This window comes from Lagenorhynchus albirostris, chromosome 3, assembly GCF_949774975.1.
Source record: "Lagenorhynchus albirostris chromosome 3, mLagAlb1.1, whole genome shotgun sequence".
Classification (NCBI taxonomy): domain Eukaryota; kingdom Metazoa; phylum Chordata; class Mammalia; order Artiodactyla; family Delphinidae; genus Lagenorhynchus; species Lagenorhynchus albirostris.
Window position 1 is genome coordinate 91,646,666 of NC_083097.1, and position 19,599 is coordinate 91,666,264.

The 19,599-nt window shown below is 37.1% G+C and overlaps 1 protein-coding gene across 2 annotated transcripts in view; it reads right to left on the reverse strand.

Moving 5' to 3' along the window:
• The window catches only part of APC (APC regulator of WNT signaling pathway), a 137,702-nt gene that overhangs the window by 40,537 nt on the left and 77,566 nt on the right, over nucleotides 1-19,599 (reverse strand). The window contains exon 6 of one of the 2 annotated variants that reach the window (XM_060143389.1): nucleotides 13,127-13,210. The exons of the other annotated variant lie outside the window; for it this stretch is intronic. Within the exon in view, the coding sequence (XP_059999372.1) occupies nucleotides 13,127-13,210 (84 nt within the window). The remainder of the gene's footprint in view (nucleotides 1-13,126; nucleotides 13,211-19,599) is intronic. 2 annotated transcript variants of the gene reach the window in all.

Below are 19,599 nucleotides of genomic sequence, written 5' to 3' on the forward strand. Positions count from 1 at the left end.
GTTCCTTTTTATTGCCAAACAGTATTCCATTGTAAGGGTATACCATATTTTGTTTATTAATTCACCAATTGATACACATTTGCATTTTTCTACTTTTGGGCTATTGTGAATAATACTGCCATGAACATTCAAGTGAAAGTCTCTGTGTGGACATGTTTCCATTTCTCTTAGATAGATACCTAGAAGTGGAATTGCTGTGTCATACGATAATGGTACGTTTAATACTTCAGGTGACTGCCACACTTTTCAAGTAGCCAAACCATTTTAGATTCTCAGCAGCAATGTATGACGGCTTCTATTTATCGTAACTCTGCCAAAGCTTACTGTTTTCTTTATGATTACAGCCACCCTAATGAGTGTGAAGTGGTATCTCACTGTGGTTTTAACTTGCATTTCCCTAGTGACTAATGATGTTGAGCATATTTTCATGTGTTTACTAGCCATTCCTATATATTTTTCTGGTGAAACGTGTATTCAAATCTTTTGCTCATTTGTAAGTGCGGTTGTCTCCTTATTAATGGGTTGTAAGAGTACTCTGCATGGGATTTTAATAAATATTTCTCACTGGCTATTTTCTAGAGATTGTTAAACCATGCCATAATTTACCTCACAGTTTGCACCCTTCTGAGCACCCCCCACCCCCAAATGTACGAGTTTGCCAGTAAACAACCTGTCTGAAATGATACATAAGAAAGTGGCAGCACTGGTTGCCTCATGTATCCTTTTGGAACTTTTGAGATTTGAATCATGTGTAATAATTACATCATCTGAATTATGTTCCACATCTAGACCCTAAACCAGAGTTGTCAGCAGGTAGGGCAAAGACAGTGTTATTAAGATGCTTCAGGGGCTTCCCTGGTGGCGCAGTGGTAGAGAGTCCACCTGCTGATGCAGGGGACGCGGGTTCGTGCCCCGGTCTGGGAGGATCCCACATGCCGCGGAGCGGCTAGGCCCGTGAGCCATAGCCGCTGAGCCTGCGCGTCCGGAGCCTGTGCTCCGCAACGGGAGAAGCCACAACAGTGAGAGGCCCCCGTACCGAAAACAAACAAAAAAAATAAGATGCTTCACGGTAGAGAAATTATTTAGCAGACACCTTTTCTTTTCTTGTCTTCACTGTATGTGACCTAATTTATGAGTATCTGATTCCCAGTTTTCTCTATTTTCAAGCTTCTCTCTCTGATCTATATTAGAAAAATGATAATAATGGAATAATGAAACAGCAAAATTAGAGTTTTCTTTCTCGAATAAGACATAGCACCTTCTTTTAGTTTTCATTCACTGAATAAATGTAAACATTTTAGACTATGAATGATATGACCATTATTATAACAAAAAGAAACAAGAATTAGATTAGGTCACAGTGGTAGACAGTCAGCCCCCAATCCAATGATCTAAATAAAAATCTAAATACAAAAAACACAAACAAGCCCCCAACCTGCAATAACCTTATAATTGTGCTGGAAAATGAGAATTGTTATTAACAAGTGACAATTTTTTTAAGGAATTTTCAGAGGCCAGAAAGTTGGTAAAATTTGGAAATATACAGACAGGGAATATGTTACACCAAGCAAATGATGACAGAAAGAAGGCCAGTGCGGTAATACTAATAGCAAACAAAATAAAATTCAAGGTGAAGAGCATTAAATGGAATTAAGGAGGGCTATTTCATACACATAAAGGAGTCAATCAAATAGAAAAAATGTGAATATTGATTTAGAAATAGAAAAAAAACCCTGCTGATGCAGCCAAATAGCAATAATCAGAATATAAGAAAGATGTGGGGGGCTTCCCTGGTGGCGCAGTGGTTGAGAGTCCGCCTGCCAATGCAGGGGACACGGGTTCGTGCCCCGGTCCAGGAGGATCCCACATGCCGCGGAGCGGCTGGGCCTGTGAGCTATGGCCACTGAGCCTGCGCGTCCAGAGCCTGTGCTCCACAACGGGAGAGGCCACAACAGTGAGAGGCCCGCGTACTGAAAAAAAAAAAAAAAAGAAAGAAAGATGGTGGGAATAAAAACTAACTATAACTAAATAAACTAGAAAGAAGCAAAAGCTCAAAGCATAAAATATCAAAAAAGATATTACAGGGCTTCTCTGGTGGCACAGTGGTAAAGAATCCGCCTGTCAACACAGGGGACAGGGGTTCGAGTCCTGATCCGGGAAGATCCCACATGCCACGGAACTAAGCCCACAAGCCACAACTACTGAGCCTGCGCTCTAGAGCTTGCGAGCCACAACTACTGAAGCCCGTGCACCTAGACCCCGTGCTCCACAACAAGAGAAGCCACTGCAATGAGAAGCTGATGCACCACAACAAAGAGTAGCCCCTGCTCGCCGCAGCTAGAGAAAGCCCGCATGCAGCAACAAAGACCCAATGCAGCCAAAAATGAATAAATAAATAAATTAAAGAAAAAAACCAGTGCTGCTCAATAAAAACAAAAGCTGTCTCTTTAAAAACAATTTAAAAAATAGAGTGTAGTTAAGTTCGATCAAGGAAAAAAAACCACAGCTGCACAAGTCTCTTAGATAGCCTCAACCACCAGAGGGCAGACAGCAGAAGCAAGAAGAACTACAATTCTGCAGCCTGTGGAACAAAAACCACATCCACAGAAAGATAGACAAGATGAAAAGGCAGAGGGGCTATGTACCAGATGAAGGAACAAGATAAAACACCAGAAAAACAACTAAATGAAGTGGAGATAGGCAACCTTCCAGAAAAAGAATTCAGAATGATGATAGTGAAGATGATCCAGGACCTCGGAAAAAGAATGGAGGCAAAGGTCGAGAAGATGAAAGAAATGTTTAACGAAGACCTAGAAAAATTAAAGAACAAACAAACAGAAGTGAACAATACAATAACTGAAGTGAAAACTACACTAGAAGGAATCAATACCAGAATAACTGAGGCAGAAAAGCAGACAAGTGACCTGGAAGACAGAATGGTGGAATTCACTGCTGCAGAACACAATAAAGAAAAAAGAATAAAAAGAAATGAAGATAGCCTAAGAGACCTCTGGGACAACATTAAACATAACAACATTAGCATTGCAGGGGTCCCAGAAGAAGAGAGAGAGAAAGGACCTGAAAAAATATTTGAAGAGATCATAGTCGAAACTTCCCTAACATGGGAAAGGAAATAGCCACCCAAGTCCAGGAAGTGCAGAGAGTCCCATATAGGATAAACTCAAGGAGAAACACGCCGAGACACATAGTAATCAAATTGGCAAAAATTAAAGACCAAGAAAAATTATTGAAAGCAGCAAGGGAACAACAACAAATAACATACAAGGGAACTCCCATAAGGTTAACAGCTGATTTCTCAGCAGAAAGTCTACAAGCCAGAAGGGAGTGGCATGATATACTTAAAGTGATGAAAGGGAAGAATCTAAAACCAAGGTTACTCTACCCAGCAAGGATCTCATTCAGACTCGATGGAGAAATCAAAAGCTTTACAGGCAAGCAAAAGCTAAGAATTCAGCACCACCAAACCAGCTCTACAACAAATGCTGAAGGAACTTCTCTCTAAGTGGGAAACACAAGAGAAGAAAAGGACCTACAAAAACAAACCCAGAACAATTAAGAAAATGGTCACAGGAACATACATATCGATAATTACCTTAAACGTGAATGGATTAAATGCTCCAACCAAAGACAGGCTCGCTGAATGGATACAAAAACAAAACCCATATATATGCTGTCTGCAAGGGACCCACTTCAGACCTAGGACACATACTGATGGCAAGTGAGGGGCTGGAAAAAGATATTCCATGCAAAGGGAAATCAAAAGAAAGCTGGAGTAGCTATACTCATATCAGATAAAATAGACTTTAAAATAAAGAATGTTACAAGAGACAAGGAAGGACACCACATAATGATCAAGGGATCAATCCAAGAAGAAGAAGATATAACAATTATGAATATATATGCACCCAACATAGGAGCACCTCAATACATAAGGCAACTGCTAACAGCTATAAAAGAGGAAATCGACAGTAACACAATAATAGCGGGGGACTTTTAACACCTCACCTACAATGACGAACAGATCATCAAAACAGAATATTAATAAGGAAACATGAGCTTCAACTGACACAATAGACCAGATAGATTTAATTGATATTTATAGGACATTCCATCCAAAAACAGCAGATTACACTTTTTTCCCAAGTGCACATGGAACATTCTTGGGTCACAAATTAAGCCTCAGTAAATTTAAGAAAATTAAAATCATATCAAGCATCTTTTCTGACCACAACGCTATGAGATTAGAAATCAATTACAGGGAAAAAAACATAAAAAAACAAACACATGGAGGCTAAACAATACGTTACTAAATAACCAAGAGATCACTGAAGAAATTAAAGAGGAAATCAAAAAATACCTAGAGACAAATGACAATGAAAACACGATGATCCAAAACCTATGGGATGCAGCAAAAGCAGTTCTAAGAGGGAAGTTTATAGCTATACAAGCCTACCTCAAGAAACAAGAAAAATCTGATATATACAATCTAACCTTACACCTAAAGGAACTAGAGAAAGAAGAACAAACAAAACCCAAAGTTAGCAGAAGGAAAGAAATCAAAAAGAGCAGAGCAGAAATAAATGAAATAGAAACAAAGAAAACAATAGTAAAGATCAATAAAACTAAAAGCTGGTTCTTTGAGAAGATAAACAAAATTGATAACCCATTAGCCAGACTCATCAAGAAAAAGAGGGAGAGGACTCAAATCAATAAAATTTAAAATGAAAAAGGAGAAGTTACAACAGACACCACAGAAATACAAAGCATCCTAAGAGACTACTGCAGACAACTCTATGCCAATAAAATGGACAACCTGGAAGAAATGGACAAATTCTTAGAAAGGTATATCCTTCCGAGACTGAACCAGAAAGAAGTAGAAAATATGAACAGACCAATCACAAGTAATGAAATTGAAACTGTGACTAGAAAGCTTCCAACAAACAAAAGTCTAATACCAGATGGCTTCACAGGTGAATTCTATCAAACATTTAGAGAATAGCTAACACTCATCCTTCTCAAACTCTTCCAAAAGATTGCAGAGGAAGGAACACTCCCAAACTCATTCTATGAGGCACCATCACCCTGATACCAAAACCAGACAAAGATACTACAAAAAAAGAAAATTACAGACTAATATCACTGATGAATATAGATGCAAAAATCCTCAACAAAATACTAGGAAACAGAATCCAACAACACATTAAAAAGATCGTACACCATGATCAAATGGATCAAAGGGATTTATCCCAGGGATGCAAGGATTCTTCAATATATGCAAATTAATCAATGTGATACACCATGTCAACAAATTAAAAAATAAAAACCATATGATCATCTCAATAGATGCAGAAAAAGCTTTTGACAAAATTCAACACCCATTTATGATAAAAACTCTCCAGAAAGTTGGCATAGAGGGAACCTACCTCAACATAATAAAGGCTGTATAAGACAAACCCACAGCCAACATCGTTCTCAATGGTGAAAAACTGAAAGCATTTCCTCTAAGATCAAGAACAAGACAAGGATGTCCACTCTCACCACTATTATTCAACATAGTTTTAGAAGTCCTAGCCATGGCAATCAGAGAAGAAAAATAAAAGGAATATAAATTGGAAAAGAAGAATTAAAGCTGTCACTGTTTGCAGATGACATGATACTATACATAGAGAATCTTAAAGATGCTACCAGAAAACTACTGGAGCTAATCAATGAATTTGGTAAAGCTGCAGGATACAAAATTAATGCACAGAAATCTCTTGCATTCCTATACACTAATGATGAAAAATCTGAAAGTGAAATTAAGATAACACTCCTATTTACCACTGCAAGAAAAAGAATAAAATACCTAGGAATAAACCTACCTAGAGAGACAAAAGACCTGTATGCAGAAAACTATAAGACACTGATGAAAGAAATTAAAGATGATACCAACAGATGGAGAGATATACCATGTTCTTGGATTAGAAGAATCAATATTGTGAGAATGACTATACTACCCAAAGCAATCTATAGATTCAATGCAATCCCTATCAAATTACCGATGGCAATTTTTACAAAACGAAAACAAAAAAATCTTAAAATTTTTATGAAGACACAAAAGACCCCGAATAGCCAAAACAGTCTTGAGGGAACAAAATGGAGCTGGAGGAATCAGACTCCCTGACTTCAGACTATACTACAAAGCTACAGTAATCAAGACAATATGGTACTGGCACAAAAACAGAAATATAGATCAATGGAACAAGACAGAAAATGCAGAGATAAACCCATGCACCTATGGTACATTAATCTATGGCAAAGGAGGCAAGGATATACAATGGAGAAAAGACAGTCTCTTCAATAAGTGGTGCTGGGAAAACCAGACAGCTACATGTAAAAGAATAAAATTAGAACGCTCCCTAACACCATACACAAAAATAAACTCAAAATGGATTAGAGACCTAAATGTAAGACCGGACACTATAAAACTCTTAGAGGAAAACATAGGAAGAACACTCTTTGACATAAATCACAGCAAGATCTTTTTTGATCCACCTCCTAGAGTAATGGAAATAAAAATAAACAAATGGGACCTAATGAAACTTAAAACCTTTTGCACAGCAAAGGAAACCATAAACAAGACAAAAAGACAACCCTCAGAGTGGGAGAAAATATTTGCAAACAAATCAATGGACAAAGGATTAATCTCCAAAATATATAAACAGCTCATGCAGCTCAATATTAAAAAAAACAAACAACCCAATCCAAAAATGGGCAGAAGACCTAAATAGACATTTCTCCAAAGAAGACATACAGATGGCCAAGAAGTACATGAAATGCTGCTCAACATCATTAATTATTAAACAAATGCAAATCAAAACTACAATGAGGGCTTCCCTGGTGGCGCAGTGGTTGAGAGTCCACCTGCCTATGCAGGGGACATGGGTTTGTGCCCTGGTCTGGGAAGATCCCACATGCCGCTGAGCGGCTGGGCCTGTGAACCATGGCTGCTGAGCCTGTGCATCCGGAGCCTGTGCTCCGCGGCGAGAGAGGCCACAACAGTGAGAGGTCCGCGTACCGCAAAAAAAACCAAAAAACAAAAAAAACCCTACAGGGCTTCCCTGGTGGCGCAGTGGTTGAGAGTCCGCCTGCTGATGCAGGGGACACAGGTTCATGCCCTGGTCCGGGAAGATCCCATGTGCCACAGAGCGGCTAGGCCCGTGAGCCATGGCCACTGGGCCTGCACTTCCGGAGCCTGTGCTCCACAACGGGAGAGGCCACAACAGTGAGAGGCCCGTGAACCGCAAAAAAAAAAAAAAAAAAAAAAAAAAAAACTACAATGAGGTATCACCTCACACCAGTTAGAATGGGCATCACCAGAAAGTCTATGAACAACAAGTGCTGGAGAGGGTGTGGAGAAAAGGGAACCCTCTTGCACTGGTGGTGGGAATGTAAATTGATACAGCCACTATAGAGAACAATATGGAGGTTCCTTAAAAAACTAAAAAGAGAATTACCATATGACCCAGCAATCCCAGTACTGTGCATATACCCAGAGAAAACCGTAATTCAGAAAGACACATGCACCCCAATGTTCACTGCAGCACTATTTACAATAGCCAGGTCATGGAAGCAACCTAAATGCCCATCGACAGACGAATGGATAAAGTAGATGTGGTACATATATACGATGGAGTATTACTCAGCAATAAAAAGGAACGAAATTGGGTCATTTGTAGAGACATGGATGGATCTAGAGACTGTCACACAGAGTGAAGTCAGTCAGAAAGAAAAAAACAAATATCATATATTATTAACGCATATATGTGGAACCTAGAAAAACTGTACAGATGAACCGGTTTGCAGGGCAGAAATAGAGACAGAGAGGTAGAGAACAAACATATGGACACCAAGGGGGGAAAGCGGTGGGGGTGGGGGTGTGATGAATTGGGCGATTGGGATTGACATGTATACACTGATGTGTATAAATTGATGACTAATAAGAACCTGCTATATTAAAAAAAAAAAACACCACCACCAAAACACAGACAAACTACACTGGAAAGCCAGAAGGGGTCATAATAACCAGAATGCCACATAGAGTAATGCCAATGACACTGAAAAAGAAGCAAAGAGATACTGGTTTTTTGGGGTTTTTTTTAAAGTCCTTAAGAGTCAACATTGCAAAAAGGACACTTATTCTTTATATTACAAATATTTAGTTTGTATTGACTTAGGACAGCCAGGTTAAACTACTTTTAGCAAGATGACTATTACACTGTACTTAAACTGCCTATTTAGCAAATACATGTTTCTACATATTTCAAATTTAGATGTACTGAATCCAAAGATATTTAAAAACACAAGCATGGACGAATATAGTCTTAAAAAGGACTCTACACTTTCAAAACCTGTACTTTTAACATTAGAAACAGTTGTCTTCCCTGTGTATAAATGGGCCTGCACTGTTTTTGGCTCAAAACAGAACTGTTCATTATTTGATCAAATTTTCCACAGGTGGAAAATATGTGCTGGCCATGACAGGACATGACAAATTTGTTTTGTATACAAAAGTTTTCTCTCATTATAAAAACTGGACGTCGTTAGTATAAAAAAGTTACAGAACAACTGGCCAAACCAGAAAAACTAGGAGGTATTAAGAATGGTTATCTGCCTTTTCATATTATTTCTGATACACTATGTTTGTGTGTATCTTTTAGAAAATGGGAACAAAGTGTACATGCTCCTTTGTATATCATAAACATTTAAAAATATCAATAAATGCTTCCTTGTGTTTTTAGGAATTATATTTAAAAAACAGCACTATGCTGATGTTTCACTCTTTGCAGTCTCTTCCTTTTTCATGATCTGGAATGCGAGTCTGAATCTGGCTACACGTTAGAAACTTTCCATTGATGTGTCTCAAATCTGTCCCCAAATACTGAGCCAATTTTTCCTAGCAACAATTCTGTTGTTTATTGTTCAATGTGGATTTTTATTCAGCTTTTCTTTTGCTCCTGTTGCACAGAGACAGGTCTTCCTGCAGTTGACTAAAGAAGCAAATAATTTCCTGAAAATTTATTTTCTCTGAGCCTCCTACATGCTTCTCCGAGACTTATTCAGCAATAGTTCACTTAAGACCCATGTAGGTTTTCTTATTATTTACCTATAAACAAGGTGAGAAGTGCCCAAATTCGCTGGCTATAAACAGATAGGTGAGGGGATGGTCTTTTACAGCCCCATCCTTCTATATGGTGATCAAAACCAAATTTCAGCTGCAGAGCTGACAAATATGCACAAGTCTCAGTAACATTCAGTTTCTAGCATGTATAAATATACAGTATTTGTGTTCCACTGAGATAGTACCTTCCCCTTACTTCCATTGCTTGGTCTTCTTGTTACTCACTGATAGTATATTAAACATGACTTTTCCTAGGATATACTGCTACCAACGTTGCTGCTTTCTCTAAGCTCCTCTTAAGTTCTTTACTAATCACCATTATCAAGGTATAATTATTAAGCCAATCCAGATTATAGAGGAAGATAAGTATAAATATCTTCTAAATGATGGCCTTGGCTCTTTTATGTTTTATTTTTATCATAGTTACACACAGTTGAAATAATCATTAGTTCTAAAGCCTTGTGACAATGAACAGTGGTCTTTCACACTTGCTTGCTCTGTCCCATTTCCTGCTATCTTAAGGCAAACAGTTTCATCTCCTTCAGAGGATTTTTTTTTTTTTTGAACTCACTTCTCTATCTCTAAATAACCTGCTTGTGTTGCTAGGTTCTGCTTTTCTTAGTTTAATGCCTCATTTATTGATTTCCTATTATGTAAGATGAGGACTGATTTCTCTTTTATCAATATTCCACCCTTAACACACCACACTCATCCTGTTCCTCTATTTGTCCAATTTACATTTTATAGTTAGATAAGTTGTTCCCTATTTGCATTATTTTGACTATAGTCATGAGTGACAGGTGGTATACTATGATTCTTTCCTTTACAACTTCTCGTTGTCCATGGAGTATCTTTTTTTTGTTTTGTTTATTTGGTCTTCTGTGTACTTATGACACCCTCACAGTTTCTCTCCTACTGTGTAAATTTCTTTTCCTTTCAATAAATTCAAAAACATTAAGTAGTCTACTGATTTCATCTTCTTAGACTCATCTCTCCCAGAATCTTCTCAACTGTACCAACAGGGACTCGTTACTTTCTCTATCATTAGTCTCAGAATCTCCCTTCATCTTCATTCTGGGGAGTCTTTCATGTCTTTCTCTTGTATTGTATTCTTTATGTCTTGGATCCCAAATCTTCATTTTTCTTGCTTTACCTTCTCATTTTAACTATATCCACTAATAGCTTCCAGAACACAATATAGAGAAATACATATTTTTGATACTTTGACTATCTGAAAATGCATTCTACTCTCAAATTTAATAGGCAGTTGACTAGAGATAAATTTATAGGCTCGTGTGGTATAATAAAAAATGTATATATATGGTCTTTGTCCCTTTGTTCTTTGCACAGAGCTTCAAAAACCCTTGGAATTTCTTGAGTTCGCCATGCAGATGAGGTGACCCATGGGGGATCCCTAGATAGCTTCAGGATGGGTGCTGGTCACCTGAAAGGCCAACCATGTGACTAGACGGTTGAACTAGTCAAGACTGACCTCCAGGGATGGGAAGGGTGCTGGAAACTGAGTTCAATCATGTAGCCACTTGTTTAATCAAGCATGCCTACATAATGAAACCCCAATAAAAACTCTGGACACTGAAGCTCAATGCAGCTTCCTGCTTGGTGAACACAAAGATGTCCTGGGAGAGTGATGTGTCCAGATTCCATGAGAGATCACGGAAGCTCTGCATCCTCCACCCTCACCTTCTCTAGGTCCTGCCTTGTGTGTCTCACTCGGCTGTTCCTGATCTGCATCCTTTATAATAAAATTGTAATCATAAGTGTAGAACTTTTACTGAGTTCTGAGTCACTGAAGTGAATTATCAAACCTAAGTCTGTCGCAGGATACCCCAAATTTGCAGAAGTATGGGAGGCTTGGCATCTGAAGTGGGCGTAGTCTTGTGAAGGGCTCTGCCCTTAACCTGTAAGGTCTAGGCTCCCTCCAAGCAGTTAATGTCAGAACTGAACTGTAGTGCAATACACCCACTTGGGTAGAATTTATAACAAGCTGGGCAGAGTGCAGATGGTTTGGGACACCTGCAACTTGCCTGGTACCTGAAGTGAGGGCAGTCTTGTGAATGACTTTACCCTTAAATGTAGGGCCTACGCTAAGTCTGGGTAGTGTCAGAACTGATTTGAACTGTAGGACAACTAGTGGTGTCAGAGAACTGGTTTGGGAACATAGCTGAAAATAACCTTACAGAAGTTTTAAGAAATTGCTACTCTACTTCCCAGATTCCAGTGTGCTGTTTATATACCTAAAGACATTTGTATTCCTGTTTCTTTGTGTGAAATTTGTTTTCTTCTCCTTCTCTACAAGGTTTTAAGATTTTCTCTTTATTCTCAGTGAGATGAAATTTCATCATGATGTACCTAGTGTGGGATTTTCATCTGTGGCACTGGATACCGGAGAGACCATTTTATCTGGAAAACTATGCCCTTCAGTTCTGGGGAATTTTAATTTATTTTTAGGATTTCCTTCCTCTAGTTTGTCCATTCTCTTTCTGGAAACCCGCTTTTTATTTGGATATTGAACCCTCCTAGAATGATTCTCTGACTTTCTTATCTTTTCTATTTTCCATTGCATTATTCCTTTGTGCTATTTTCTGAGAAATTTATCTTTTAACCTTTCTGTTGAGTTTTTCATCTCTACTATTACAAATTTAATTCCCAAGAACTCTTTTTTAAATTCTCTGAATGTTCCTTTTGTATACCATCATTTTCTCACTTTATGGATAAATTATCTTTTATCTTGAGAATATTAATGTTAGTTCTACTTTTCTTAAGTTTTTTTCTTCTTGTATAGTCTTTATTTCCATTAAATCTTTTTTATTAGAAACTTTCTTAAAATCTCTGGTGGTCTTTAGCTGTCTAGCCATATTTAGGAATGGACGGCCTATGAAGCTCTATGCCTAAAGGATGGAGTCTGTCAGCTGTAGCCATCCAGTAGGGTGGTCTAGCTGGGATGTTTTATTGAGGAATCCTCCAGTGTCAGTACCTTTAGGTCTCTCTTCCTGGGTTAGTCACATTTCTTAGAGAAGTTGCTTCTAAAAACTTGCCTGTATTATAAAGCTGGATGCCAATGAGGGTTTCAGCATTCAGTAAGGAAATTTTCACTTATTTCAGTTTTTAGTATGATACCTCCCTCCCAACTTCAACTATACTAGGATTACCCTTATCCAAAGACCCTTTGTTTTACCTTTTCCAGAATAATCTCTCAGCTTTTGCTGAGACTGGAAAGTAGCAGTCACTTAGCCATGCAAAGTTGAAGAGAGGTTCTGGAGGCTCCACCGGCTTCTTAAACTTTCAGTCATCCTCTTGCTTTTAACCTCTTTCTTAATCCCCACATCCAGAGGTAGCATATCCAGGTGTAACCAATTCTGGAACCTTGTAGGACTCCACAGTGTAAAATGGGTTGCTTCCTGACTTCCTACTGCTGACTCAGGGGTCAACTCTCTACCATAATCTAGAAGAGTAATTTGTTTACCTGCTTTCTAGCTCCCCAAATTTTATTGATGTCACCTCCCCTGGTATTTGTGACTTTTCATTTTATCCTTTTACTGCCATTTTAATGGAGTTTGTAGAGTAAGCATAGATATATGTGTATGATCAATTCTTACTATGGATTACATACAAAGAGAGAGCTTATTTACAAATTGTTAGTAGCCAAATTAAGTTAGTTATCTGATTATACGAAAACAGATAACTGAAGTAAGGTACCTGTATTTATGGCTCTATAAATTTTAACTGCCTTAAAGTTATGAAGAAACCAAAGTAGTAAAGGTTTTTGAAATCTATTTAATTTAGTGAAAAAACTTATAAACTTATTAAGTGTCTCAATTCTTTAGAGCACCTATTTCAATAATGCCACGTTAATTATACCTATTTCCTCTTCTTAGAATAACTACCTATATTTATGTCTGCAAACAAAAGAGACAATTTACTAACCTCTGCTTCTGTTGCTTGGGACTGTAAAAGCTGTCGTATACGAAGTATGTCCTTCTCTATTTGTTGAATTCTGGTTATTCTTCGCTAAAATAAAATAAGTAACCAAATTAGATCTATTTTTATTAAAAACATTAGTTTAAATAACCGTACTATGGTTACCACTTAACAGCTTAGGGTTATACCAAATCACTCTTATATAAGAATTAGATATGTATATATATTCATACACTGATGACATATTAGGATCAGTTCAATTTTTTTAATAAATCTAACTTTATACAACAGATCTCTAGATCTACTTAGGAAAACTATAAAAATACAAGTCATATATCAAATTGTATGAGGCATATAGTGTGAAATTGGTATTTAAAAGCTAGTCTCAAAAACTACTTCAACAAAGAGAAAATTACATCTGAATTTAATCTTCTGTATTAATCTAGATGTCAGTACAGTGTAACGGATTTATACAAAGCATGCGATACCTGTAAAGGGAAAGAGCAGCTGATTTGTTTTAAAAACATCAGGCTTTAAACAGTAAGAATAATCTTCCCCAAAGTTATTCTTATTACAAGTCAGTGGTACCTTTCAGATTTAGCTTTCCCAAATACCTACTGCAGCTAAACATTATTTTTATTCCCAACACTAAGATCACAATGATGGTAAGAGCTACTGCTCTGCCCATATCCTGAGACCTTCAAGTGAACACAAAGTAGTAACTATAGATCAAACAATGTGGAACTGAAAAAATGTGGGAAAAGTGTTTTCAAGTATATGTTTTAAAAACAAGTACTGCTGGGGGCTTCCCTGGTGGCACAGTGGTTGAGAGTCCGCCTGCTGTGCAGGGGACACGGGTTCGTGCCCCGGTCTGGGAAGATCCCGCATGCCACGGAGCAGGTAGGGCCGTGAGCCATGGCCGCTGAGCCTGCGCGTCCGGAGCCTGTGCTCCGCAACGCGAGAGGCCACAACAGTGAGAGGCCCGCGTACCACAAAAAAAAAAAAAAAAAAAAAAGAGTAATTGTTTCAATGGGGAAAAAAGTGTTAGAAGCTAGATGGAGTCATTTCCAAACTTTTATGATTATGCACCCATCAATAAAATTTCTGAGCATGTATACCTCAATAGATAATAAAAGTACTGTAACAAATAGCTTTAAGTATATATAGTTATAAAACTTACATACAAAACTTACCCTTTGAGCATATCTAATTTTGCTGAAATACAATGTCTTTACGATTTTATTGCCATAGTAAAAATGCTTACGGTTGCTATTTTCCAATGTTATGATAAACACAGAAAAGCTCAAAAAAGTTGCACTCACCAAAAAAGAATCCTTCCTCCCTCCCTCCCTCCCTTCTTTCCTTCCTTTGTAACACTACAACTGTGCTGATCCTATATCATAATTCTGAAAATAGTGAACCTAAGGTAAATACTATTCTTTAATTAAGAAATTTTACCACACCCAATTTTCATCATGAAAACATGCTGAAGAAGAAATACTGTGCTTTTGGTAGCTTTCTAAAGAGACTGCAAAGATGAGTGATCACCTCTACATCAGATGGTAAATACTTCCTGGCATTACATAAGCAATGAAACTCCATACAATTAGTGGCTTTGTAATATTTTATTGTTCTCCTCTCTCTATGTAACTAGCTCCCCTTCACCAATAAAGTCCTAAGTCAAAATTTTTAATACTCAGAGGATGAAAAAGGAAATCATATCTAACACTCCTCTCTACAGAACTACATTTCTGTATTGCTATTAGGTCACTAAATCCTGAAGTCAAATCTGCGCCTTAATGATTTCTGACACAACAACCTTTGTGCTTCTGTTACTCAACAGGAAAATGGAAGAAGCCAGTAGAATTTCTTTCCATTCTCTATATGACAATCTTGAATATTTATGAAATTATGTTTAACGAAAAATGCTTACTTGTTCTGGCATATGGAGATGGTATTACTTTTGCAAAACTGATTTAAAAAAATAATATAGTAATATAGTTCAATATGAATTCAGGACAACTCTCAACAAATTAGGAATAGAAGGTAAATTCCTTAACTTGATAAATGGTATCAAAAACCTTGAGTAAACAACATACTTAATGGTGAAATTTCAGAAGGATTCCTTTTAGAGCCAAGAGAAGATGAAGAAGACAAATTATCACTGCTTTTTATTCAAAGATGTATTAGAGTTCTTATTTAATAGAAAGAGGAAAAAAAGGACTGGAAAAGACAAAATTATCATTACTTGCAAACAAAATAACAGTTTGAATGGAAAATCCAAGAAAATCTTAAACTACTAAGACAATCTATTAAAAGAGTTCAGGAAGACTGCTGGACACATAAATCAAATTTAGTAAGTAATTAAAGAAAATCCCATTCACAATGCAACAAAAACTGTAAGATATCTAGGAATAAATGTAAAAAAAAGATGTGTAAGAGTTTTATGAATAATATTATGAAACTTTTTTGAAGGACATAAAATAAGACCTAAATGAACGGAGAGATAAAAAATTAATAACAATACCTAATATTTCCTGAGTGTTTTCTGTTTGCTGGATTCCAAGTGTTTTACATATATTAACTCATTTAATCCTCATATTTTACAGGGAATCATTATTTGTATTTTGCCAATGGGAAAACTGAGACAGGGAGTTTACCCAAGATCACAGTGCTGATACGTGACAGGTAGGGAATTAGAACCCCGGAGGACTGGCTCCAGAGTCACCCTTTCAACCAAGAACCAATCTTTACATTGTAAAGCTATAAATTCTCCTCAAATTAATTATAAATTCAATGTAATTCTAATCAAAAGCCCATAAGGCTTTTCCTTGAATTTGATGAGTAACAAAACAGAATATAAACACATTTTTACAAACAAAAATAAGAAGGACTCACCCTACTAGGTACCAAGATTAATAGCTATAGCAAATAAAACAAAAGTGGTTATCAGCGCAGGGACAGAGAAGCTAAAACAGACTAACAGAATGGAGTCTACAAATATCCAGCAAATACAAACTTCTCAGATGCCAGAGACAGCATTACCAATCCATGGGAAAACAGTGGCACATCCAGCAAGTGATAATGGGAAATTTAGTTAACAACATAAATATGCATCGATCTGTGTATATCTGTGTTATGTATATGTATGTGTGTATACATAATTAATTACATATTATATAATTAATAATATATATTTATTAAACAATCAAAATTATATTGTATATATTAAATAAGCATATATACATTGATATAAAAATCATATGTGTGTGTATATATATAATTAGATTCCTACTTCCAAAACATATATAATAGCAAATGTGAGATGAATTAAAGACCTAATTGTAAAAATAAAACATTAAAACTATTAGAAAAAAATACGAGGGTATCTTTAAGGATAGGAAAAGATGTATAAATAGGTCAAAGAAAGCACAAATATGGCAATACAATTAATTTAGCTTTATAACAAAAACTATTTTGTTATCATGAAGCTAAAGTAGGTAACATATTTGGCTGGGAGGGGTTGTGATATACATTATGTATAACAGACTGGTATCTAGAGGATATTAAAATCTCTCTCAAATACGTAAGAATAAGACATTTAACATAATAGAAAATGGGCAAAGGATATGGAAAAATGACAAAATGAAAATCTAATAAATACATGAAAAGATAATCAGCTTCAGTAGTACTCATGGAAGTACAAACTAAATGACAAGATAATGCTTCAAATGCCCATTGACTGTTAATTATAAAATGTGACTTACAATTGCTGAAAAAATCAGGTAAAAGAAACGGGAATTCTCACATACGACTAGGAGAAATGTAAACTGATAAAATCATTTTGAGTGCAATTTGGCACACACTATTCAAAACACTCATACCTTATGACCAGCAATTACGCTTTTAGGTATACACCCTAGAGCAGAGGTCAGCAAATTAGGGCTTGGTAGCCATCTGTATTTATGAATTAAGTTTTACTGAAACACAGCCATGCCCATCTGCTTATATATTGTCATCTATGGTTACCTTCTTGCTACAAAGGCAGAGCTGAGTAGTTACGACAGAGACCATATGGCCACAAAGTCTAAAATATTTACCATACAGCTCTTTAAGAAATAGACTGATTCTTGACCTAGAGAAACTGTTGCGCATGTTTACAGGATATGAATAAGTATGTTTATCAGAGTTGTTTTAACAGTGAAAAATTAGGCATAGAGGAGAGCAGGCACCACCACACTAGGTGCAAATGTGTTGAACAAATAATGGAGAAAATAAATAACCAAACTGTTAACAGAGATAGCTAGAGACTAACACATGCATGGGCAAGAGTGGATTTTGTTTCAACTTTCCCTAAATTGTTCCCCAGTCATTCGTATGTTTTACTGGTCATTTACATTTTCTTTTCAATAAATTGAATGATTACATCCTCTGCCCATATAAAAAAGAGTTCTCGGGCTTCCCTGGTGGCGCAGTGGTTGAGAGTCCGCCTGCCGATGCAGGGGACATGGGTTCGTGCCCCGGTCCGGGAGGATCCCACATGCCGCGGAGCGGCTGGGCCCGTGAGCCATGGCCGCTGAGCCTGCGCATCCGGAACCTGTGCTCTGCAGCAGGAGAGGCCACAACAGTGAGAGGCCCGCGTACCGCCAAAAAAAAAAAAAAAAAAAGAGTTGTCTTTTTCTTATTGTTTGTAGGAATTCTTATAGTACAGGGATATTAACCTTTTCCCCTTACGTGTACAAATATTTTCCCTTAGTTTATTTTCTGCAGGATGAATGTTTTAAATTTTTATGAAATAAATCCTGTTTCCCACCCTGCCTTTATTGCTTATGTTTCCATTCTTAATTAAGATCTCTCTTGTTCTATATTTTCTATTAATTTATGTTTATTTTTTACATTTAGATATTTAATCCACCTATAATTGTTCATGAACAAGATGTGAGTTAGGGATCTAATTCAACTTCTCTTCTACCAAACAGGTTCCTAGTTATACCTATGCGTTTATTGAGTTATTTACCATTTCCCCCCAAATTTATAACTTTTATCATTAAAAGATTCCATATTTTCTTATATCTTTTTCTAGTCTCTATTCTGTTCTATTCGCCTACGTCTATACCTGTGCTATCATACTGTGATCACTACAACACGTTTACAGTAAGTTTTAACAAATGGTAAGGTAAATCCTCACTCATAATTTTCTTAAGTATTTTTGGAAATTTTTACTTTGCAAACTTTAGAATCATTTTTCCGGGCTCCAAAAAAAATTTAAGGTTATGACTGGAATTGTATTATATATCAACTTTTTAAAGAAAGACATTTTTAGGATGTTAAAGTCTTCCCACCTAGGCTTCCTTATTTATTTTTTTCAGCAACAGAGACATCAATGGTTTAATGGATTGGGGGATCTTACACACCTGAAGCAAGGTCCTGGAGTGACACCCCACCATGTGCAGCGGACTGCGGGCAGGACATTGCAGCGGGTTTCCCTCCCGGTGGAAGGGGAGATTTGCTAGTTATAGGGAGAATTACCTCAGGTGGGCTCATTAGTTACCAGGGAAGTCAGCAGAAACTAGCAGAGGGGGAAGTCCCTCACTGCCCCATTGATGAGAGCAATCACCAGCTGGGGCCTGGGGCAAGCCTGCAGGAAGGTCAGTCATGTGAATGGGATGTAGGTGAAGCAGGCACTGGTTGAGCAGGGGATGTACAGAGAGCAAGACAACAGCCATCTTGGGTGGCCTGATCATACCACTCCACCCCTCCATACCCTGCATGACCCTTACCAACTGGGTCCGCCCCTCTTCCGTGATTCCCTGGGGTCAGGTATGTAGGGGGCACTTCAACCAGATACCCCAAATACAATACAGACAGCAGCATAGGCTCCTCTATTTTTAAGGCCACATTTTGCATCCTTTAGCAATTTTATATTTTTCTTCATGTGGGTATGTTCCAGGTATTTTAAAGTGTCCTGTTACTGTAAACAGGTCCTCCTACCCCATCTTCCATTTCCAAGTGGTAGCTATTGCTACTAGAGAAAACCTACTAATTTTTGTAATGTACCTTAACTCCACCTCCAGCCACCTTACTCAATTCTCTCATTACCTGAAATATTTTTTGACTCTTCTCTACAGCTTTTCTAGGCAAACAACCATATAATTTACAAATGACAATTATTTGGTCTCTTCCCTTCTAGTTGGAAAATAGTGTAGTATTTAAACAACTTATTTTCTTTCTAACTGAATTAGTGGACCTCCAAACAGTTAAATAATAGTGATGACAGCAAGCACCCAACCATATTAATGAGTGCAATGGTAATAATCTTATTATATCTCTATTCAAGTTAATATAAAGTTGGCTTCTGGTTTCTGATACATAATTATTCCTTAAAAAACTTTTACTCTATTCTTATTTTATTTGGAATTTTTATATATCCTTTCCCCTTGCAAATGAGATCCCACATTTTTTTCTCATGGCTTCTTCAG